Source organism: Aquarana catesbeiana, linkage group LG01 (genome assembly GCF_042186555.1).
Source record: "Aquarana catesbeiana isolate 2022-GZ linkage group LG01, ASM4218655v1, whole genome shotgun sequence".
In the NCBI taxonomy this organism is placed as follows: Eukaryota; Metazoa; Chordata; class Amphibia; order Anura; family Ranidae; genus Aquarana; species Aquarana catesbeiana.
Window position 1 is genome coordinate 591787205 of NC_133324.1, and position 25466 is coordinate 591812670.

General features: G+C 43.3%; 1 protein-coding gene across 4 annotated transcripts in view; it reads left to right on the plus strand.

Annotated features, from left to right (window-relative positions):
- PSD3 (pleckstrin and Sec7 domain containing 3) overlaps positions 1–25466 on the plus strand; it is an 864447-nt gene that overhangs the window by 253329 nt on the left and 585652 nt on the right. For all 4 annotated transcript variants that reach the window (XM_073598198.1, XM_073598204.1, XM_073598214.1 and 1 more), the window contains one exon: positions 12994–14002. In XM_073598198.1, coding sequence (XP_073454299.1) covers positions 12994–14002 — 1009 coding nt within the window. The remainder of the gene's footprint in view (positions 1–12993; positions 14003–25466) is intronic.

The following is a 25466-nucleotide window of genomic DNA, read 5'->3' on the forward strand; positions in this document are numbered from 1 at the left end:
GACGAGTGCAGTACCGTATTTCCAGCGGTGGGTTTCCTAAATAGTTTGGAAGATAGTACATTGGATTCATTGATTGAAATCTCAATATCCAAAAACGTGATGGTAGTCTTATCAGATGTCATGGTGAATTTGAGGTTAAACAGGTTTTTATTTAGTGCTTCTAGGCACTCATTCAAGAGAGATTGTGTGCCATCCCAGACGATGAAGATGTCATCTATGTACCTGTGCCACATGACGTGGCACAGGTACATAGAGAAACCCTCATCGCCAAATATTTTTTTTGCCATTCCCCCAGGTACAGATTGGCGTAGCCAGGGACACAACAAGTGCCCCTGGCTACGCCCTGTACCTGGAGGAAAAGTCTTCCATCAAAGGAAAAGATATTATGATTGAGTATAAAGTCTAAAGAACAAAGTATAAACTCATTAAATGAAGCCTCATGGTGACTGGTTTGTGATAAGACCTTCCGAATGCAGGCTAGCCCACTACAGTGGGGAATAGAACTGTAGAGGGCCTCTACATCGATAGTTGCAAGGGTGCAGTGACTCGGGATTTGGACATCCTGCAAGATTTGTAAGAGATGGATCGTGTCACGGATGTACGAGGGAATGGCCAAAACAAAAGGTCTAATATGTTCATCTATGAGTCTAGATATGTTTTCCGTGATTGATCCATTCCCAGAGAGGATTGGTCTCCCTGGAGGATCATTCACATTTTTATATAATTTGGGGAGTGCGTAAAATGTTGGTATGCGGGGGTGGGGAGTTCGAATGAATTCCCAAGTTTGTTTGGAGATGATATTATTTTGGAAAACCTCATCTACAAATAGATAAAATTTCTTAGTAGAAGAGGGAGGGGTGCTGCGCTAACCAGAAAAGAGTGCTATAGATCTCCGTATGTGGTAATTTCCTATGTGCTAATACCCAACAGCACATAGAATCGCATAAATAAATAAAAATAACAAGGTCGCAGAAAAAAAAACAAAAAAAAAAACGCATAGGTTGGTGTTGGTTGCTAAAAACCTTGTGAAGTGTAAAAATACTAAAATGTATTAATAATCCAGGGAAGTGATGTAAATAAACTGGTTGTGAACAGTACAACGTAAATATATCTAAAAATCATACAATGCATATATATATAATCAATAGTGCAAAAAAACATATAATAAAGTGCTAGTGCTCAGGTGACCTGAGTGTAATTATTCAGACAAATTCGAACAAAGCATAAAGTGAATAAATAAATATTATAAATCAATATTGCAGTGAATAGTGGCCAAAATTGGTATTAAAATGCCTCAATACAGTGATTAAGAGTGCTAGATGTCCAAAGGTAATAAATGACATGCCAATAATCCAGCAAAAAAATGTGCAAAAAAAAAAGTCTTATAGAAGTGCAGACAACAGTGCTCAAAAAAACAGCAGTGAGGTGTTTTGGGATGCAATACACTCTGTGTCCTCTTCGTGCAACATACACTAGTGTGGGTAATGGCCCCTTACCTAGCGGTGCTAGGTCAACCGCAGAGATAGTCGCTAAAAGCGCAGGATCTTGAGCCTCAATCATGTCCCTATGTCCACGCTTGCCAGCGTTCCAAGATCCTTATGGCAGCTGGATGTATATAGCTATGGTCCTAGACCAGTGCGGGTCCTAGCTCCTCCTCCACAACTCAGATGTATATAAGAAAGTGTATATGCAGGACAAAGATACCATATAGTGAAGTATGTTTTGAACAGGGGGGTCGCTTTATTCAAAAACATAGGTAAAAAGTACTCACATTGAGCAGTATACAGATCAAATGCCTATCTCCTACGAGCAGCGAGCTCATAATGCTTCCAGCAGTATGAACAAGCCTATTCCGTCCCTACGCGTGATGTCACCGATCACATGACTTCTTCAGGGGATAAAATTTCTTGTTAAATGCCTCCACGATGTCGGTGCCTACTGGACGGTACCAATCCCGGTTTCTAAGAATTTTGAAACATTTTTTTATAGTGATCATTGTCCATTAGGACAATGTTTCCCCCTTTATCACTTGGTTTAATGGTGATATTGTAATTGTTAGAAAGATTATGTAAGGCTATTTTTTCATTTTTTGTCAGATTAGGGGTGTGAAGAGACGTAGATTTGAGCGATTTTATCTCCTGAGACGTCATTTTCAAAAAGGTGGCTACCCCATGGTTTGAGCTGGGAGCTGGGTACATGGAAGAGGCCTTTTTGAGGGAAGATTTTTTGATTTTGATGGGTGTGTCCCCATCCTCTTCCAAAAGAGCTTCCAGGTCTAGAGTGTCTATTAGGTCTGGGGTCTCACTTTCTTGTAATAAGGAGTTAAGATTATCGAGAGCTTGTCACTCACTAAAGGTGCAGCAACCTTCATAGTCATGTTTGTGTTTGTCAAACGTGCTTTTTAATAGCAACTTATGGGTATATAAATGTAGATCCTTTATGACTGTAAATTTGTCTAATTTGTTCTTCGGGCAAAAGGTGAGGCCTTTTGAAAGCACTGAGGTTTCTTCCGGGGTAAGGATATGTGAGGACAAATTCACCACATCTAAAGAAGGTGGTGCAGCTGTAGTAGTCAAGGATTTGGTGGTGCTTGGGGGTTTCCCTGTTTTTTTGGGAAAAATATTGATGGAATTTTACCCGGAGGTATCAGTAAAGAGGTTTCCACTGATGGTGGTATGCTAGAGTCATTGACAGATAGTGACGAAGTTGACATGGGACTTTGGTCACCAACACGAGGGGTCCGGGACTGGGATTTGGGAAATGTTTTTTTCGTGTCATTGCCTAAGGGGTGGTCACCCTCCTGGCATCTTTTGGGTTCTGTCGCGTCCAGGTTGTCTATGTGAGGAGTGAGAAATATTTGATGATATAGAGGAAGAGTCAGATGCGTCTGAATGTTTAAGATAATATCTTGGGTTTCGTTTAAGACTTCTGCTCCCTGACTGTTGCTTGTTTGTCTCTAAGAAGTTTGTTCTCTTTTTTTCAAGAGAATATTTTTGTTGAAGAGTTCAATATGTTTTTTTAATTTATCATTAAGGTTTGGGAAGGAGGGATGGGCCTCTAGGGGTTTGATTTTAGAGTATATCTGATCTATGTTTGTATCTATCTCCATCATGCGTCTTTGATATTCCTCCATTAACAATTTCATCATTCCCACAGAGCATAGTTTGAGGTTCTGTTCCCAAGCAGTTTTAAATGTGACACTTATATTGTCAAAAGAAGGAAAAATTTGGACTCGTAGTCCTAAAGGATTTAGGTCGTCTTTGATGTAGTCCTTGAAGCTTTGGATATGCCAGTAAGTAAGCGATTTTTTCTCCAACCATTTGGTTAGGTTGGAGAACAAAAAGCTTAGTTCTGATTCGCGAGATTCATTTTGCCCATAGTCTTGTTGGAGTTTCGTTACAAAATTGTCCCATGATTGACTATATAATTCTGCCATTTTCCTCAAATGAGCAAAAAAGAGCAGAAAGCGAAAGAAGTAGAAAAAAGAACAGTCTCTAATTACTTTCAAAGTAAATACTAGTCATTCAAAAAGCTAATATAGCTCAAGCATTGGTTCCCAAAGCAACTGGTGGCCAAGCGGGTATTTTCTACCCAATTAAATATGAAATAAAGAAAATAGGGAGGAACCAGTGTTTGAGTTTTTCCGGGGGTCTCTGCCACATCCCATATATAAGGAAGAAAGCCAAAAGAGGGTATGTGCCCCAAGGGGGATATTATGGGCAGTACAACACCAGGAAATAATTATATGGTGCAAGAATAGAATACAGTAGTATTGTTTAAAAAAATTATCACAAAGTTTTGTGTACAAAATATGCAAAATATCTACAAACATAGAATCAATATAAGATCAAAGAGATGGAGGAGACAACAATCAATCGTGATCTAACTGCTATAGTGTTGTAATAGATCATCCCAGTAGACCCAAGGGTCAGCTCACTGGAGTGAAAATAAAACAGCACAGGACACTCTACATGTTTCGGAATGACATAGAAAGACTCAGTTCTTTCTATAGTGTATGTTTCCTTCCTCAGGAGTTTCAAAGAAGCAGTTTTCATGGGTTTCTAAAAAGGGAAAAATATATATAAAATGTGTATGAGTAAGTGTATGGCACCAACATATAACAAAAAAAAAAAATTTTCATCTGAGAATTTAAGAGACTGTTAACTTCCAACAAAGCACAAGGACATCATAGGATCTCAATCTGAACATGTATGTATGTATGTATGTATGTATGTATGTATGTATGTATACATACATACACACATATATATACACTCACAAAACATTAGTCTCTTCATTGTAAACATTGTACATAGACGTATTGAGAGATGGGCTCCCACAGCCTTGGGTCCAAGGAGTTAATTAGGTTTTCTAGTCACTGATACAAGCAGTAATTGTTATTGGAGAAGTAAGAATAGAGATTTTGGGTACTATGCAGAGTTTGGCTTTGGCGTTGACCCCAAAAAAGATGGCAGGCCAGGGCCTTGGATTCCTTCTTCTTATCTTATGATAGAAAGAGAAGGAGAAGGGTTTTGGTTTATAGGCATGTGCCATCTTGCAAAGAAACAAATGTCAAAATAAGGCATGGATATTAAAAAAGGAAAAAGGTAGGGGGGATTTGAGTTCAATAACTGACCTTTGGTGGTTCGCTGTAATGACACACACTGCAGGGAAAACAGGCTCCTCTCAGCTCTGTAGCAGAGGAGTGTGTGTTAAGTTGGTATTATATACCCTATGTATTACAAGGCGTGTGATCTGCACAGCCAATCAGTAGCACAGGGGATGGAACAAGCTCAGGTGAGAATAATAGGCTTGACTTGGAAGCAATCAGGGAGATGTTGAGATGTTGAAGACAATCAGCTGTGTGTTTGAATGTAAAAAAAAAAAAAAAAAAAAGGGCACAGCAGGTCTACAGACATGGGAACCCCTCATAATGGGCACAGCAGGTGTGCAGAGCACAGAACCTCTCAAAAAAGGACATGGCAGGGTGCAGACCCAGAAACATTGTGCAGGGATGATGGAAAACACTATAATGGGCAAAGCAAGTGTGTACAACCAGGAACTCAGCACTGGGATGGTGGGAACCCCTCAAAATGGGTACAACCGATGTTTAGGCTAAGAAACTCAGCAGAGTACCTATAGTACAAAAGTGGCAGTTGAAGGACAACCCTAAGGCCCTTATATGGAGTGATCGTCCAATAATCTATTAGTAACCAGCTTTCGAGAGCTGATCACGACAGTTCATGCAAAAATACCTGAAGGGACAAGTATGAAAATGTTTCTTGTACGATAACAGATTAAGCGATTTTCGTGTAATTAGTATAGTGTTTGTATGAAAAAAATCATGTGCCTAACACCACGCATGCTCAGGAACAAAAGACTACAATACAATGCAATCAATTTCGAAGTTGTATTCTGTCTTACGAAAATTTTCGTAACTTTAGTAACCTTATTGGTTTTCGATTTGAAACTAGCATGCAAGAAAAAATGGAGATCATTCCTTCGATATTCTCACTGTGTGTACTAGGCTTTAGTACAGAAAATTAAAGCCCGCAGAGACAGATCAAGATTTCTTTAAACTTCTCTGCACAAAGGAACACTTGGATAAATAGAAAATAACCCTCACCCCCAACTCCCAGGTGCTTTCCTGGGACACATTACAAGGAATAGAGATATCTGTTGGTCATCACACCAGCCAGATGTTTCAACATGGATGTTCATAGAAGTAGTGGTAAATCAGTGACCATGTGGTAACAAAAGACCTCAAGTGGAAAGCAAGGTTTGGTTTACTTTAACCGGTTCCCAACTGACTCACGTCTTTTTTCAGGGGCAGAATGGCACCCCTGCGCAAAACCCTGTATGGGGTTCCCTCTAAAAGCCGCCAGAGGGCGTGCACCTGCTACATAGCGGGGGGCCCGATGCAGGTGGCCGGCAGTCGCAATCGCGTGCACAAGAGCCAGCACTGGGATTTGTGTGTGTGTAAACACACAAATCCCTGTTCTGTCAGGGGAGAGGAGACATGTTGTTTTCCTACTAAGTAGGAACAATGATATGTCTCCTCCCCTAGTGAGTCCTATCTCCATACAGTTAGAACACATTTAACCCCTTAATCGCCCCCTAGTGTTAACCCCTTCCCTGCCAGTGGCATTACAGTAATCAGTGCATATTCATAACAGTGATCGCTGTATAAATGTCAATGGTTCCAAAAATGTGTCAAAAGTGTCCGATCTGTCAGTCGCAATAAAAATCGCAGATCACCGCCATTACTAGTAAGAAAAATAATAATAATAATAAAAAAGCCATAAAAATGCCATAAATCTTTCCCATAGTTTGTAGATGCTATAACTTTTGTGCAAACCAATCAATATACGCTTATTGCGATTTTTTTTTTATTTTTATTTTTCACCAAAAATATGTAGAAGAATACATATCGGCCTAAACCGATGAAGACATTTTTAAATTTTTTTCTAAATTTGGGGATATTTATTATAGCAAACAATAAAAAAAATATATATATTTTTTTAAATTGTCGCTCTTTTTTTGTTTATAGTGCAAATAAATAAAAACCGCAGAGGTGATCAAATACCACAAAAAAAGCTCTATTTGTTGGAATAAAAGGATGCAAATTTCGTTTGGGTACAGCGTTGCATGACCGCGCAATTGTCAGTTAAAGCGACGCAGTGCCAAATTGTAAAAAGTGCTCTCGTCAGGAAGGGGGAAAAATCTTCCGGGGCTGAAGTGGTTAAATAAGATCATGTTCATGAATATCTTTTCCACAATTTACTTGGTACTTAGGCTGGCCATTCACCATTCAAATTTCAGCTTGTTTCTGATAAACAGGTCAAAATTTGTTCAGTGGATGGTCCTGTTGGCCCCCTTCCTGCCTGACATCCTTTGATTTTGTAATCGAAGGAATGGGGCATAAACAGTGGGGGATGTATGGATGAAAAAGTCTCTTATATTCATTTTGTTCAGCCTGTTAATGCATAGTCAATTGTGTATAGCCATCTTTACTCTAAAGGCAAAGTTGAAACACAAAAATCTGCTCTAGTGTTTGCATCACCAAATAAAATATTGCTTCATATAGGAAAAGTTGTACATTTAGAGTACCTGAAATATACTTGGTAAAATATTTATTTTCTGCTTTTTTAAAGTGATAATAAAGGGCAGGTATTTTTTTAACCACTTGCCACCCAGGCCAATTCTGATACTTCTCTCCTACAAATAAAAATTATCATTTTTTTGCTAGAAAATTACCAGAACCCCCAAGCATTATATATGTTTTTTTAGCAGAGACCCTAGGGAATAAAATAGTGGTCGTTGCAACTTTCATGCATTAAAAAAAACAAAACCCTAAAGTTAGCCCACTTTGTTTGCATAATGTGAAAGATAATGTTGAGTACACTTGTGGAATTGTGCCAAACTTCGGTACTTAAAAATCCCCATAGGTGACGCTTTACAGTTTTTTTACAGGTTATTTGTTTAGAGTTACAGAGGAGGTCTTGGGCTAGAATTATTGCTTTCACTCTAATGTTTGCGGTGATGCCTCACATGTGTGGTTTGAACGCCTTTAATATATGTGGGCGCGATCTACGCATGCGTTCGCTTTTGCGAGCGAGCACGCAGGGGCAGGGACGCTTTAAAATTTAAAAATGTTTTATTGTTAATTTTTCTATTTTGACACTTTCCATTTACATTTTTTTTATCACTTTTATTACTATTACAAGGAATGTAAACATCCCTTGTAATAGGAATAGGACATGACAGGTCTTCTTTACAGCGAGATCTGGGGTCCATAAGCCCCTAGGACTTGCCTCTAGGCTGGAAAGCCTAAAATCAGTGGTTTTGCACAGAGCAGCCCAGATCCTCCTCTTCTCGGGTCCCCCGCTGGTGCTCCTGGTCCCTCCCTCCTGCCGAGTGCCCACAGAACAAGAATCTTGCTATGGGGGACACCCAAGCAGGCTGTCTCCTGAGCTGCTACTCCTCAAACCACCATCCAGAGCAATGTGCATTACAGACCTCCTCAGGCCACCATCCAGACACTGTGTCCATTACAAGCCTCCTCAAACCACCATCCACAGCACTATGTATTAGACCTCCTCAGACCACCATCCAGAGCACTGTGTCCATTACAGGCCTCCTCAGACCACCATCCAGAGCACTGTGCATTACAGACCTCCTCAGACCACCGTCCAGAACACTGTGTCTATTACAGGCCTCCTCAGACCACCGTCCAGAGCACTGCGTGCTTTACAGGCCTCCAGGAGTATATAATGAGTTTGAAAATTCTAGAGAAATGCTTTTTAGTCGACTAAAATATAGGATATCTTAGTTGACTAAATACAATTAAAACTAAAATAATTCAGATGACTAAAATTTGACTAACACTAAAATGGCATTTTAGTCAAAAAACAATGACTAAAACTAAATTGAAATTTGATTTCTAAATGAACACTGTTGACATGTCAATACTGAACACTCTTTCCTCTGTGTGCTTCCTTCCTGGCTGCTGGGCTTGTCATAAAGACAGGCACATATGCCAAGGTGTTTTTATAGCAGGGGAGGGAGAGGGGAGTCTGATGGGGAACTGAGAGCCTAGTTTCCCACCAGGTTCATCATGATGTTGATGTACAGACATGGGAGTAGGATAGATCCAATGTATTTAAATACAGGCAGTCCCCGGGTTACGATAACAATAGGGACTATAGGTTTGTTCGTAAGTCGAATGTGTTCGTAAGTCGCAACACTGCATTTGTAAGTGTAACTTCCGGTTGGAACACTGGGTTCGTAAGTGTAACTGCCGCCTGTGCATGGATGTTCCAGGCACTTGTTATGTTATCTGGGGCGTAGTACGGCAGTGTGGAATGTGTTCGGAAGTGCTCCTTGGTATCTAGGACCCGCGTGGAGCACGAGTGGCCGGCATTTGAGGCCGTTCGTAAGTAGGAGTCATTCGTAACTCGAATGTTCGTAACTCGGGGACTGCCTGTAGCAGCTTACAGATTGCCTACAGCCATGCTCTCTCAATCAAATGTCAGGAAAACCTAATAGGGAACTAGTTTTTGATTTGAGCCTTTGCCGTTTTGGGTAATGGCATTACCTGTATCCCTGGCCCCTTTTGCTTTCAGTCTTGAGCTGGGTAATCTCCCAGCTGACAGCTGAATGAGATCAGGAATAGAGCCCTATGTGGGAGGTTCACAGAAGTCAACGTTTCGGAGCCACGCAGTGGCCCCTGAAGAAGGGGCCCTGCGTGGCTCCGAAATGTTGCCTTCTGTGTACTATGTGACCACGATAATAAAGCTTTGGACCCTTCTTGAGGAATCTCTGGTGTGCCGATGACGGTTCTTCACTTGGATCTTTTTGGATCACTTGGATCTTTTACGGTTCCCAGCCTGTGGTCATTGCAGCACCCATCATTAATAAATGGCCATCTTCAGCAATGTGTGGGTGGGGAATATTGTGTTTGTCTACGTTGGAAGTTGTCACATAAATGAAAGCTTCCAAGCACAGACATGGCCCACTTTGAGCACTGGCGTAATTACTGCCAGTTTCCCAATCTGGGACATAGCAGTAATTCTTTAAGAATTTGTCGCTCATGTCCATAATATTATCAAAACTGGTGCAGATGCTTGCCTAGATTAGCCCAGGTAATTCTAAAGGGATCTTCACCTGAAAAATGTCATTATGACTTATTAAATTCCCCAGAATGTATTCAATTTAGCTGCACAATTTTGTTTTGGGAGAATTGCTTTTTATTATATAGAATTTTCATTTATTTCATTGCCTAATAACAATCCATTTCTAAATACCATATACAGTTGAGGAATCTTAGTCAGCTCAGATGAAGCTGTGCACTTGGCCAATGTGAAAAAAAAAAACCTTTCATTGACAATAATTTCCAGGAGGAAGTCTCAGGGCGAGGTCAGCTGGGTGTCTGCATGTTTTCTCTTGTGAACGGCATCAATGGAGGACAGGAAAATAATAGCTATTGCTCTTCTCCATCCAATTAAGCAGTTTTGTAAGTTAATTACTCTCTCTCATGCTGATGTCACAAATGCAGAGAAATCCCTATTTATTCCTAAGCGGATCCACAGCATCTCAGCAAGAGAAGATGCACAGTTCTTTTCCATTAAGAAGAATGCTGTGTTTAAAATCATCTATCTTATCACCCTAAATCAAAGACAATCAAATTAGACACAAGTCGCAGCAGAGAGTCAATTATCAAATACAGAGCTGTTTTGCAGGGTAGAAGGTTTATAAATCCAATGGTTTATTATAATTAGTGTTTTAGGTATACATAGTATATTTATAACTGTGCTTAATGTTTTATTTAATTGGAGGTTATTAATTATTTTGTTTTTGGGGATACAATTCGCCTTACTTTGCTCTGTTATGCTAAGTGACAGTAGGACAGCTGTACCTTTTGATGCAGTTGGTGCCTTAGTTTTCTTTTAAGTCTCTTTTCCTTTATTTTCACCATTGCATTTCTCCATTTCCATTCATTTCTCCATTGCATCTATGGTAGAGGCCATGGTTGTCACACAAGCTGTCAAACCTGTCTGCCCTTGTTCATCACTACTACAGTACTTGGTGGATTAATGGGACTAGTAGCTTTCTAAGAAAGATAAGGATAGATGTGCTTTTTTTATTTCAGCTCACAAAAAATAACAAGGACATTGCATTTCTGGCAAGATGAATAGGTGTTTTCTCTATATGCTGAAAATGTTATTAAAGTCAACCACAACTAAAGCTGACAGCTGGTTGAATGAAAAAATACCTGACAGACCGCTGTAACACACGAGCAATGATATTGGTGCAGCAATCTCCCCTGCTGTTCTATTCAATTCTGACAGAGGCTCTAACGCCATCCCCACCCCTCTAGAGTTCACAGATTAGCACTTGCAGCCATTGGGTGCTAGCGCTGATCGGATGCCAGTTTTCCAGCATGTCTCATCAACAAAGCTATTGGACAGACAGCTGTACACACTGACTGAAAATCATCTGGTTGCTTTTTAATTGGACGATTTACGATATACGTCTGCACAATGGCAGCGGTGGGCAAATGAGAGTACCTGTACATCCCCTTTAATCGGCGGGGCTAGCGGGCGCCGCATACAGAGCCTCAGAACAGGGAGATGCCTATGTAAACAAGGCATTTCCCTGTTCTGCCTAGTGACATGACAGGGATCTATTGCTCGCTGTCATCGGGAGCAGTGATTGCTGTCATGTCAGTGGTTGCCCAGGGCAAGATTGATCATTGGAGGAGAGCAGGCTGAGTTCCCAGCATAGCTTGATAACTGACCATGGTGTGCTAGCCTGCTTAGTGTGGTCAGTTCTTAATAGGAAAGCAGAGGGCCTGGCAGGAACACCAAGGATTTCACACAATGGAAGCAATACATAGAGAACAGGATACTTTTTCATACAAGGACAGGTACAGGAGGAATATGAAATGTTGGGTTTACATAATCTTTAAAACAATGGCAAAATTGATAATTATTCTGGAATTCCTTTAAAGAGAACCAGTTAGAAAGGAGCCTTTTTGTAAATAAAAAAAATGTTGTAGTAATGCAAACTTCCCTTTCAGGAGAGCCATATTCTCTCAAAACAAAACTATCAGACCAGAGTCAGGCTATAAGGCTTGATGGAGACTGAGCTGTCTCCTGCCTGAGCTTGGTCCATAATTAAAATAATTTCTAAGAAGTAAGGCTGCGCTAGTATAACAATTCAGTAGTAGATATTCAGAATATTACAAATACCTGTTGGTGACTGGTCCTTTCTAAGATGTGCATGGAAGGCTACGTGTATGCTTAGTTCAATAGAGATATACCCTTGCATGAAACCGTGCAATATGTGATGATATGTGTAATGCCTGTAAACTGTACCTGTGACAGGTCCTGATTTAATCTCCAGATGTACTTATATAAATCAGCAGGTTAAAAGGTAAGGGCTTGTTCATGCAGGAAGCTCGAGGCTGGCTTCACACTTATGCGATCACAGACATTGCATGTGATTCGCACCGCATTGCTGTGTAGATGTACATGCGATGTCTGTGCAATGCAAATTCAGCCATACAAATTGTATGGCTGAAATCACATCGCAATTGCCACCAAAATGGTGCCGGATTCTTTTTTGGTCCGCACTGGAATCGGATCGAAAGGGTGTTCACACCTATGCGATCCAATTCCTGCACAATTTCACAGTTCGTACTGTGAACTGATCTGGGGGTGTCATTAACATTCTATTGACACCCATAGTGGTTCGCAGAGTGCAGTGTGAACTGCCTGCGAGTCATATGCGATGCAGGAACCAGCATTGGAATGGCACTGGTTCCCACACCGCATGTGTGTGAACCGGGACTGATGCCCCGTACACACGATTGGACTTTCCGAGAACAAAAGCGTGGATTTTTGTTCGAAGGATGTTGGCTCCAACTTGTCTTGCATACATACGGTCACAGAAATGTTGGCCAACAATTACGAACGTAGTGACGTACAAGACGTACGGCGAGCCGATGTGATATCTCCATGATGAACGCTAATTTTACAAGACCGATCGCTTCCGGATCGTACTTGATTCCAAGCAATCGTGGACTTTTGTGCGACGGACTTGTGTACACACAATGGGAAAGTCCAACAACAAACATTTGTTGGCGGAAAATTTGAGAACTTGCTAGCCAACATTTGTTGGCGGAAAGTCCGACAACAAATGTCCGATGTGCATACACACGGTCGGACTTACCGCTAACAAGCTCACATCCAACATTTCCCGTCGGAAAATCCGATCGTGTGTACACGGCATAAGAATTGGAGCTATTTTCATGATTTTTATTTACCTTAGTCAATTTTACCAAGCTGTAGCTTCTGAGCTATAGTGGCTTTCTGGCAACTAGCAATGTATTTTATATTCTCCAATCTTAGATAATTATTATTTTTAATTTTTTTTCCAGGCATATGGTTCGAATCTGAAATAATGTTACCATTGTTTTGTTTTCCACAGATGACCCTGGAAACACAAGACTGCTTCCACAGGCTGCTAGCGTCATCAATGAATTTCCTGAGTACGGGACAACAGAACCTAGAGAAAATGATACATTCAAAGCCAATCAAGGACATTTAATTGAACCGATACCATGTATACAAGAAAAAAGAGACCTTCACAAGGCCGACCCTGTAGTACATAATGACCATTTAACAGAACAATCTGAACAATGTTTACATGACCAATTAAAGAGTGGGCCCCGACATTTAACAGATGGTGCAGACAGCAACTTTTCATCAACGCAAGAGCTTAACACACAGACTGGATGTACTTTGACTGTCAATATAGAGAATGTTGTGGATAATCCTATTGTTCCAAGTAATCAGACAGAACAAGTTGAAAAAGTGATGGTTACAGGTCAGGAGGACACCCCATACACTCCTATAGCACCTGTTCCTCAGGAGAAAAAGTCTTATTTATATGTTCAGAGAGAGTTGGCAGCAATCTCAGAAGAGGAAACCCTCTCAGAATCCTCACTATCACAAATAACAGAGATTGCTGACTATCCAAGGTCACAACATAGTAATATTTCCTCCTCAACAACAACTATCATGGATAACTGCAATGACGAAGTAGAAAGCACTGTGATAAGTGGAGTGAATAAAGAAGATAATAATGGCATGGCACAGTCACAGTCTCCCATGCCAACATGTGTAGAAAATGCTGCTTTTAATGGTACAGCAACGGTACAAAAACAAATGGTGGTTGGGTGGAGGGACACTTCACCGACTACAGCTGATGAAAAGCAAAATGATACAACGTCCCTTATAGCTGCAGGAACAAATAGCTACATTCCAAACCTTGAGAGGACTAGTGCCATAATGGGAACAACGATTTCATCAATAATTCAGAGGCCTAGGAGTGTTTCTGACACTTGTCAGTATCAGGATGGTTTAGACAATGAAGTTTTCGTGAAGGATCCTGATCTTGCTGAAGATCATGTGGAGCATGTTCGATCTTTTAAGAGGTGAGATGTAAAGATGCATAGAAAATGTCAGTGTATAAATATTGTTTGTGTTTACTGATGATTCCTGACAAAAAGACTAAAAAAAAAAAATCTCTTGTTTAATTCACAAGTGGTTCATTCATAAATCTTGAGAACTACAGGTAACCTGCAGTGTTGATGAACAATTCTATCAGTTAAGTTTTCATCCAGTAGATATTTGTTCTTCCTCATTTGGAATTGTGATACTAAAATATTACCCATGCTAGATGTTTACCCTCTGCATGCTCCAAGCACAGTTCCCACAGTTTTTTCCCTTGGCATGCTCTCAAAAGTTTAGGCCAGGAGTCTCGAAATGTTCTAAACAAAGGGCCAGTTTACTGTCCTTCAAACTTTAGGGGGGGCTGGACTGTAACCAGTGGGAGTAGAAAATGACCTGGTGTCAACGTGACTGAACAATGGTACAGGCTTGGTGGAAGGAATAGTGCCCCATTACTGGTGTCAGTGGGAGGAATAGTGGCACATCGTTGGTATCAGTGGGAGGAATAGTGCTCCAATGTTGGTGTTAGTGGGAGGAAAAGTGTCCCATCATTGGTTTCAGTGGGAGGAATAGTGCTCCACTGTTGGTGTCAGTGGGAGGAAAAGTGCCCCATCATTGGTGTCAGTGGGAGGAAAAGTGCCCCATCATTGGTGTCAGTGGGAGGAAAAGTGCCCCATCATTGGTGTCAGTGGGAGGAAAAGTGCCCCATCATTGGTGTCAGTGGGAGGAAAAGTGCCCCATCATTGGTGTCAGTGGGAGGAATAGTGTCCCATCATTGGTGTCAAAAGGAGCAATAGAGTCGCAGGAACTATGATCCACTGTTGCCGATGGAGGGGGGGCTGGAGAATAATGCCCCAAGAGCCAGATAAAAGAAAGCAAAGGGCCACATCTGGCTCCCAGGCCGCAGTTTGGAAACCACTGGTTTAGGTCACTTAAAGTGGTTGTAAAGGCAGAAGGTTTTTTATCTTAATGCATTCTATGCAGCAGCCCCCCTCAGCCCCCCTAATACTTGAGCCCATCTCTATCCAGCAATGTTGCAGGAGAGACTCGGCTGCCCTAAACTCTCTCTTCTCATTGGCTGAGACAGCAGCGGAGTGCCATTGGCTCCCGCTGCCGTCAATAAAAGTCAGTGAGCCAATGAGGAGAGGGGGGGCGGGGCCTAGCCACAGCTCCATGTCTAAATGGACACAGCGAGCTGCAGCTCGGGTGCCCCATAGCAAGCTGTTGCTTTGGGGGCACTCGTCAGGAGGAAGGGGCCAGGAGCACCGAAGAAGGACCAGAAAAGAGGAGGATTTTGGCTTCTCTAAAAAAAAAAAAAACGAGACTTTAGTATCACTTTAATGTTAGCACATCAGCAGAGCTTCACCACACTCCAATTGCACTTGCAAAGTGCACAGTCTATTTCCCTTTAGTAAATCGACCACTGTTTGTCTTTCTCCACCTTCATGTTCTTATCTCCCTTCAGTTGGTATTTTTACTGGAAGTTCATGTCAGGGGATATTTCACTGATGTGCCCAAGTCCTATTAGCAAAAAGCTCACAATAAACTGCACATCTGTAGTTGTGTCTGGTTCAGAAAATGGGACCTTCATACTGCAGTGGAGGTGATATAAATTGTCATTCCTTATAATGGGAGACAGAGAAAGCCTCAGGGAATCATATATGTGATTCACACTGTTTTAGCAAAATCCTGCAATTTTAGCACACTTTATTTTGTATTTTCTGCATTTTAGCCTGACAAAACATTATAAAATGCAGAAAAATAGGGCGCTAAGACATGCCAAAACATGTTATATTTCAACAGTGCATTCAGCCTCAATGCTTAATGTATAACTGCAACACCTATGGTTTCACACTGATGCTTGTTAACACACATTTTGATGGATGTGTTTTGTATGTGTTTTAGCACACAAATCACATGCAAAAGTGTGAATCTAGTTGAGACTAGAGTGCCCCAAACACCTTACACTTTCTATTGATAAAATATAAATATTTTTTGGCTTTGATGACAGTGCTTATTGAGGTGACTGGAAAGATGGAGAGGATGACAGTTACAGCAATATATAAGACAGAAGGGGCAGGGGAGTGCTTTGACTCTTGGTTCCATGACTTTAGACAAGGTATACACTATGCTCCATAGCCATAGGTGTGCGCAGCCTATTGCATTAGAGTGTGCACCGCAAAGCTCCAACACATATGCGTTTGACATATTTACCAGCCTCTTCGCCGTTCTCCAGCCTGAAACAATGGGAAGAAGGGGGAGCAAGGCAGCACATGGGGGACCCGGCAACAGAAGGAGGAGGAACAGGAATATTAGTCCCAATCCCCTATATATTCCTTCTGTGACAGCTGAATGTTGACAAAAGGGAGAGGAGGAGAAGCCTAGCTTCAGATGCTGCAGGAGGAAAATACAGATCGGTTTCACTAAATTCCACCTCCGCCACCTCTCCAGTACAGGTTTTGAGAGTTGTCAAGGAAGGATTGCGGTTTACCTGTCACCTGCTCACCATTGACAGGTTGCCAACCCAAGGATTAGGGTGTGCCCAGGCACACCCGGTACACCCCTTGCGCACACCTATGTCCGTAGCAGTATTATTACCAGGGCTACTAGGCACAAAGCAAGTAAGAAGTATGGACTGGACTACAGTGGGTGTAGAAAATAATCACCCCTTTAAAATAATCACATTTTGTTGCTTTGCTGCCTAAAAATGAAGACAGACACAGTTTTTGTTGTATCCAGCTGTATTTGCTCAGTGCAGCTTATAACATCCAAGTGAAAGATATAACACCAACATGTCAGAAAAAATAAAAATAGAATCCCTGAATTGGAAAAATGATCACCCCCTTATTTCAGTACTTTGTTGGACCATCTTTTGCTTTAATTACAGCCTTTAGTCTGTTGGGATATGTCTCCACTAGCTTTGCACATCTAGACTTTGCAATGTTTGCTCACTCTTTTTTGCAGAACTGATCAAGTTCAGTTAAATTTGATGGTGATTGTTTGTGGATTGCAGTCTTCAAGTCATTCCACGGATTTTCAATGGGGTTTAAGGCTGGGCTCTGACTAGGCCATGCAAGCACATTCATTTTTTTCTCCTTCAACCACTGTGTGGTCATTTTTGCTGTGTGCTTTGGGTCATTGTCATGATGGAAGGCAAACCGTCTTCCTATTGAATTAGCCAAATAACACCATTCCTACAGTAAAGCATGGAGGTGGTAATATCCTGTTATGGGGTATTTCTTTACAGCAGGGACTGGAGCACTTGTCAGGATAAAAGGAAAAATGAATGAAGCAAAATATCAGCAAATTCTTGAGGAAGTTCTGCTGCTCTCTTCCAGAACATTGTCAGTGGGAAGAAAGTTTACCTTCCAACATTTCAATGACCCAAAGCACACAGCAAAAATTACCACACAGTAGTTGAAGGAGAAAAATGTCAATGTCCTTGCATGGCCTAGTCAGAGCCCAAACTTGAAAATTGAAAATCTGTGGAATAACTTGAAGACTGCAGTCCACAAACGGTGGACTGCAGTCTTCAAGTTATTCCACAGATTTTCAAATTTAACTGACCTTGAGCAGTTCTGCAAAGAAGAATGTGCAAATATTGCAAAGCTGTAATTAAAACAAAAGGTGGTCCAACAAAATACTGACACAAGGGGGTGATCCTTTTTCCAACTCAGTGATTCTGTTTTTGAATTATGATTTTTCTGGCATGTTGGTGTTATATCTAACTTGGATGTTATAAGTTGCACTGCGAAAATACAGCTGAATAAGACGAGAAATGTATCTGTCTTCATTTCAGGCTGCAAAGCAACAAAATGTGATTATTTTAAAGGGGATGATTCTTTTCTATACCCACTGTATGAGTGAAGACCGAGGGTGGCTACTAGTCTTTCAAAAACTGGGGAACTGGTGCAACAAGCTGCACAATATTTATGGCTTTGAAATCTATGGAGAGGACAGTGAATAACTAATGAAATGTGCCTTCTCATCCAGATGTCACATACTCAAGTACATTTGCTGTATGATACATACTGTACATATCTCCATTTTACACACTCAACTCTATAGTGTATATACCCCACTACTTTCTGTTGTCTGCCCCAGGCTTCCCAAACAGACTGACTTTATTGATCCTTTTGAACCTAAATAAGAATTATTTTGTATTTATGGAAGTTGTATTGCAGAACAGCTTCGCAATAGTAACTATACCACAGGTTGTTTAAAGTCCCTGCCAGAAGAGGAGGTTTAGGGCTACTCTGTGCAATTCCATTGCGCATAGCACGTAAGTATGACATATTTATTATTTTAATTAAAAAAAAAAAAAAAAACACTGACACTTTTCACATTTAAAAAAGAAAAATTTGTTAGGGAAAAGGTAAAATGCCTTTCAGTTTTATTTTATGTTGTTTGTCCCCTGTTGGGTAGATTGGGTAGTGTTAAGGGTAGATCCCTTATATTTTGTCCTAGTGATGCAAAGGGAAATGGGAAGAAATTGCCCCTTAGACATTTGTCACCAGAACAAGGGGCCCCATTGGAAGATTTTCCCTCACCTCTTGTTCTACTGACAACGACAGTGCTGTGAAAAAGTATCTGCTCCCTTCCCACCATCCTTGCTAAATCATCAATAAATTGTGATTACCAAATTTTTTTCGAAGAGCTGAGTTAAATTTTACTTGCCACACCCAGGCCCCATTACCACCAGATCTGTTAAATCAAGAAATCAATTAAATAGAAGCTGTCTGGCAAAGTGAAGCACACTAAAAGATCTAAAAAAACAACACATCATGCTGCAGTCTAAAGAAATTCAAGAACAGATGAAAAACAAATTAATTGACATGTATCAGTCTGGAAAGGGTTACAAAGCCATTTCTAAGCAAACCACGGAGTGATTATCCAATTTTGGTTGGCCGGCCAACCAAAATTACTCCAAGAGCACAACGAGGACTCATTCAGGAGGTCAGAAAAGAACAGGACAACATCTAAAGAGCTGCAGGCCTCACTTGCCTCAGTTAGGGTCACTATTGATGATTCAACAATAAGAAATACACTGGGCAAAAATGGCATCCATGGGGAAAGTTCCAAAACGAAAGCCACTACTCACCAAAAAGGACACGAAGGCTCGTCTCACATTTGCCATAAAAACATTGTGATTATCACTAAGACTTTTGGCGTAAAACTAACACAGCATTTCACAAAAAGAACATGATACAACAGTCAAACATGGTGGTGGTAATGTGATGGTCTGGGTCTGCTTTGCATCTTCAGGACCTGGATGAGTGGCCATAATTGATGGAACCATGAATTCTGTGCTCTATCAGAAATCCTGGAGGAGAATATCCAGACATTAGTTTGTGACCTCAAGCTCAAGTGCACTTGGGTTATGCAGCAGGACAATGATCTTAAACACACCAGCAAGTCCACCTCTGAATGACTCAAAAAAACATAATTAAGATTTTGGAGTGACCTAATCAATCCGGACTTAAATCCAATTGAGATGCTGTGGCATGGCCCTAAACAGGCTGTTCATGCACGAAAAACCTTCAATGTGGCTGAATTAAAACAATTCTGCAAAGAAGGGGTGGGCCAAACATCCTCCACAGCGATGTGAAAGACTCATTGCCAGTTATCGCAAACACTTGATTGCAGTTGTTGCCAGAAGGGGTTATTAGGTTTAGGGGGCAATTACTTTTTCACATAGGGCCAGGCAGGTTGTGACTAGGGATGAGCTTCGTGTTCGAGTCGAACCCATGTTCGACTCGAACATCGGCTGTTCGATCGTTCGCCGAATTGCGAACGTTATGGGCCGTTCGCGCTAAATTCGTGTGGCGCGTCACGGCCCATAATTCACTGCGGCATCGCAGTGCATTGCTGGCTGATGATTGGCCAAGCATGCACTATGACCCGCATGCTTGGCCAATCACAGCGCCATCAGTAGAGAGAGCTGTAATTGGCCAAAGCCAGGGTGGCTTTGGCCAATTATGGCTCAGGGGATTTAGTACACACCCCACACTATATAAGGCCGCCTGCACGGCGGCCCTGTGTAGTGTGTGTTCCGGTGTGCTGAGAGATAGAGAGAGAGAGAGACAGTGTCATTTGATTTGAGTTAGATAGATTAGGCAGAACAGTCAGTCAGTTAGCTGCACTTACAGTGTATTGTGTATATATATGCATCCCAGGTGTTGCATATATATATATATACACTGTATTCAGTTTAGCTAGATCCGTTCCTGTTATCTTCTATCTAGACTATTTACATTTAATACAGTGCGTCCTGCTCACAGTGTTCAGCTAGATCCGTTCCTGCTATTTACATTTAGTGCAGTGCGTCCTGCTCACAGTGTTCAGCTAGATCCGTTCCTGTTATCTTCTAGACTATTTACATTTAGTGCAGTGCGTCCTGCTCACAGTGTTCAGCTAGATCCGTTCCTGCAATTTGCATTTAGTGCAGTGCGTCCTGCTCACAGTGTTCAGCTAGATCCGTTCCTGCTATTTACATTTAGTGCAGTGCGTCCTGCTCACAGTGTTCAGCTAGATCCGTTCCTGCTATTTACATTTAGTGCAGTGCGTCCTGCTCACAGTGTTCAGCTAGATCCGTTCCTGTTATTTACATTTAGTGCAGTGCGTCCTGCTCACAGTGTTCAGCTAGATCCGTTCCTGCTATTTACATTTAGTGCAGTGCGTCCTGCTCACAGTGTTCAGCTAGATCCGTTCCTGTTATCTTCTAGACTATTTACATTTAGTGCAGTGCGTCCTGCTCACAGTGTTCAGCTAGATCCGTTCCTGCTATTTACATTTAGTGCAGTGCGTCCTGCTCACAGTGTTCAGCTAGATCCGTTCCTGTTATCTTCTAGACTATTTACATTTAGTGCAGTGCGTCCTGCTCACAGTGTTCAGCTAGATCCGTTCCTGTTATCTTCTAGACTATTTACATTTAGTGCAGTGCGTCCTGCTCACAGTGTTCAGCTAGATCCGTTCCTGTTATCTTCTAGACTATTTACATTTAGTGCAGTGCGTCCTGCTCACAGTGTTCAGCTAGATCCGTTCCTGTTATCTTCTAGACTATTTACATTTAGTGCCGTGCGTCCTGCTCACAGTGTTCAGCTAGATCCGTTCCTGTTAAATTCCTACTGACAGGCAGGCTTGTCTGGTTACAAGTATATAAAGCTACCTGAAGAAAATTACAGGTGTTCTATTTGATCCTATTAGTACCACGGTCAGGCAGCTAGACTATTTACATTTAGTACAGTGCGTCCTGCTCACAGTGTTCAGCTAGATCCGTTCCTGTTATCTTCCTACTGACAGGCAGGCTTGTCTGGTTACAGTATATAAAGCTACCTGAAGAAAATTACAGGTGTTCTATTTGATCCTATTAGTACCACGGTCAGGCAGCTAGACTATTTACATTTAGTACAGTGCGTCCTGCTCACAGTGTACAGCTAGATCCGTTCCTGTTATCTTCCTACTGACAGGCAGGCTTGTCTGGTTGCAGTATATAAAGCTACCTGAAGAAAATTACAGGTGTTCTATTTGATCCTATTAGTACCACGGTCAGGCAGCTAGACTATTTACATTTAGTACAGTGCGTCCTGCTCACAGTGTTCAGCTAGATCCGTTCCTGTTATCTTCCTACTGACAGGCAGGCTTGTCTGGTTACAGTATATAAAGCTACTTGAAGAAAATTACAGGTGTTCTATCCCAGCTTAGTGCAGCTACAGGCCATTAGTATGTCTGGAAGGCCAAGAAGGAGAGGCAGACAGTCACAAGCCAATAAGAGAGGGCAAGCAGGCTCTGTGTCTAGTGCTGGTCGTGGAGACGGTGCATCCTCATCAGCACGTGGCCATGGGACACGCTTGGCCTTTTTTTCGGCAGCTGGCCGTGTTGAGCCGCAACATGCGGAAGACTTGGTCGAGTGGATGACCAAGCCGTCCTCATCCTCCTCATCCTCTCTCACCCATGCCCAGGGTGCTTTGTCTGGCAAAGCAGCGGCCTCTTCCCTCAGCTCAATGTCATCAGTGACTCCTTCCCTAGCTCCACCATGTCCTCATGAGGATTCCCTCGAACTGTTTGACCACAGTGTTGGGTACATGCTCCAGGAGGATGCCCAGCGTTTGGAAGGCTCTGATGACGATACTGAGCTCGATGAAGGCAGTAACATGAGCACGGACAGAGGGGGTGCCCAAGAAGGACAGCAATCTGGCAGTCATGCTCCCCCTGCTGCAGCATACTGCCAGGTTTGCTCCAGTGATGAGGAGGGAGGGGATGATGAGGTCACTGACTCAACGTGGGTGCCTGATAGGAGAGAGGAGGAGGAGGAGGAGGAGGAGGAGGAGGCGGCGGCACATCACCAACGAGGCAGGATGCCCTCCAGGGGCCAGCCTAAGGGCAGCACATTGACTGCATCACACCCCAAAGCTCCACATGTGCAGGGCGCTGCAGTCTCTGCGCGTTATTCAAAAAGTTCTTTGGTGTGGGCCTTTTTTGAGACGAGTGCATCAGATCGCACCGCTGCTATTTGCAACATATGTCTCAAGCGTATCTCGCGTGGCCAAAACATCTCCCGCTTGGGTACCACATGCTTGACCAGACATATGTTGACCTGCCATGCAGTTCGTTGGCAAGCGTATCTAAAAGACCCACACCAAAGAACAAAGAGGATCTCTCCTTGCTCCTCATCAGCTGAGATTTCCAACCCCACTAGACCTTCAGTCCTCTCTGAGACCTGCAGTGAGAGGAATGAAGGTGTAGAATTAGGTGTGTCACAGCCAAGTACTTGTGGGCAATCTGCTTTTGGTACACCGACGTCAGATTGTACCAGGCAAATTTCCCTGCCCCAGCTGCTGCACCGCCGAAAGAAGTTTGCTCCCAGCCATCCACATGCCCAGCGGTTGAATGCTAGCTTGGCAAAATTGCTAGCACTTCAACTGCTGCCTTTTCAGTTGGTAGACTCTGCCCCCTTCCGTGAGTTTGTGGAATGTGCGGTTCCTCAGTGGCAGGTACCCAAACGCCACTTTTTCTCACGGAAGGCGATTCCGGCTCTCTACCGGCATGTGGAAGGCAATGTCCATGCCTCGCTGGACAGGGCGGTCAGCGGTAAGGTGCATATTACCGCTGACTCATGGTCCAGCAGGCATGGACAGGGACGTTACCTAAGTTTCACGGCGCATTGGGTGACTCTGCTGGCAGCTGGGAAGGATGCAGGACAAGGTGCAGTAGTGTTGGAGGTTGTTCCGCCACCACGCCTCCAAAATGCTGATTGTGACACACCTCTCTCCTCCACCCCCTCCTCTTCTTCTTCCTCCATGGCCTCTTCCTCGGAACCAGCGGTGCTCCGTAGGCGTTCAAGGGGCTACGCAAGTACGCAGGCCAAAAGATGCCATGCGGTGCTTGAGCTGGTGTGCTTGGGGGACAGGAGCCACACTGGGGCAGAGGTTCTGTCAGCTCTGCAGGGGCAGGTTCAGAGGTGGTTGACGCCATGCCAACTTAAGGCAGGAATGGTGGTTTGCGACAATGGCACCAACCTCCTCTCTGCCCTTCGACATGGACAAATGACCCATGTGCCCTGTTTGGCTCACGTCCTTAACTTGGTGGTGCAGCGGTTCTTGGGCAGGTACCCGGGCTTACAGGATGTCCTGAGGCAGGCCAGGAAAGTCTGTGTGCATTTCCGCCGGTCATATAATGCCAGTGCTCGGCTGACGGACCTCCAAAAGGAGTTTAACCTGCCCAAGAACCGCCTAATCTGTGACATGCCCACCAGGTGGAACTCAACGTTGGCCATGCTGCAGCGGCTGCACACGCAGCAGAGGGCCATCAATGAGTACCTGTGCGACTATGGCACCAGGACAGGGTCAGGGGAGCTTGGTTTTTTTTCCCCACGCCAGTGGGCCATGATCAGGGATGCATGCACTGTCCTGTCACCATTCGAGGAGGCCACGAGGATGGTGAGCAGTGACAGTGCATGCATCAGTGACACTGTCCCCCTTGTCCACCTGTTGGAGCACACGCTGCGTGGAATAATGGACAGGGCACTTGAGGCAGAACAGAGGCAGGAAGAGGAGGACTTCCTTAGCTCTCAAGGCCCCCTTTATCCAGACAGTGTTCCTGCGTGCCCGCCGATCACACAGGAAGAGGACGAGGAGGAAGAGGAGGAGGAGGAAGATTGTGTCAGTATGGAGGTGGAGCCTGGCACTCAGCATCAGCAGCAGTCTTTAAGGGATCAGTCCCAAGAAACACATGGACTTGTACGTGGCTGGGAGGAGGTGGCTGCGGACCATGTCGTTCTTAGTGACCCAGAGGACTCCGGACCGAATGCCTCAGCAAACCTACGCTGCATGGCCTCCCTGATCCTGCAAAGCCTGCGTAAGGATCCTCGTATTCGTGGTATCAAGGAGAAGGACCAATACTGGCTGGCAACCCTCCTTGATCCACGTTACAAGGGTAAGGTTGCGGACCTTATCTTGCCATCGCAGAGGGAGCAGAGGATGAAACATCTTCGGGAGGCCTTGCAGAAAGGTCTGTGCAACGCGTTCCCAGAGACTGGGAGGTTACAAACTCCTGTTTCTGGACAACGTGTTGCTGAGGCTTCGGTCAGTCAAAGAAGGAGCGGTGGAGAAGGTGGCCGTCTGACCGATGCGTTCAGACAATTTTTTGGTCCGCAGCCCCAAGGTATGATCGGTTCCAGCAACCATCGCCAGCGTCTGTTTTACATGGTGCAGGAATACCTAGGGGCAAGATCAGACTTGGACACCTTTCCCACCGAAAATCCTCTGGGTTACTGGGTCTTGAGGATGGATCACTGGCCAGAGTTTGCACAGTATGCAATTGAGCTACTGGCCTGTCCTGCATCCAGCGTTCTTTCGGAACGCACATTCAGTGCTGCTGGAGGCGTGGTAACCGATCACAGGGTGCGTCTGTCCACCGACTCGGTCGATCGGCTGACCTTCATAAAAATGAATGAGTCTTGGATCACCACCAGCTACCAAGCACCTGATGCTGATGTAACCGAATAATTTTTTTTGAAATCTCAGATCCCTTCAAAGACTGCCTATGCTGATGCTGAGTGACTATCCCTGAGTAATTATCCTCTTCCTCCTCAATCATCACGCTGATAGCTTGTAAGAACATTTTTGGTTCTGGGCGCCACCACCAGTGCCTAAGGCACAATTTTTCAGCCCCTGTTTAACAGGGGCGTGTAATTACAATTTTTGATGTAATACTTTGCAGCAGGGCTCGTTCCTGCATTCCAACTAGAGTGTCTGTGAGGGGTTGCAGTGTTGTGGCACCAGCACCAGTGCCTAAGGCCCAATTTTTCTGCCCCTGTCTAACAGGGGCGTGTAATTACAATTTTTGATGCAATACTTTGCAGCAGGGCTCGTTCCTGCGTTCCAACTAGAGTGTCTGTGAGGGGTTGCAGTGTTGTGGCACCAGCACCAGTGCCTAAGGCCCAATTTT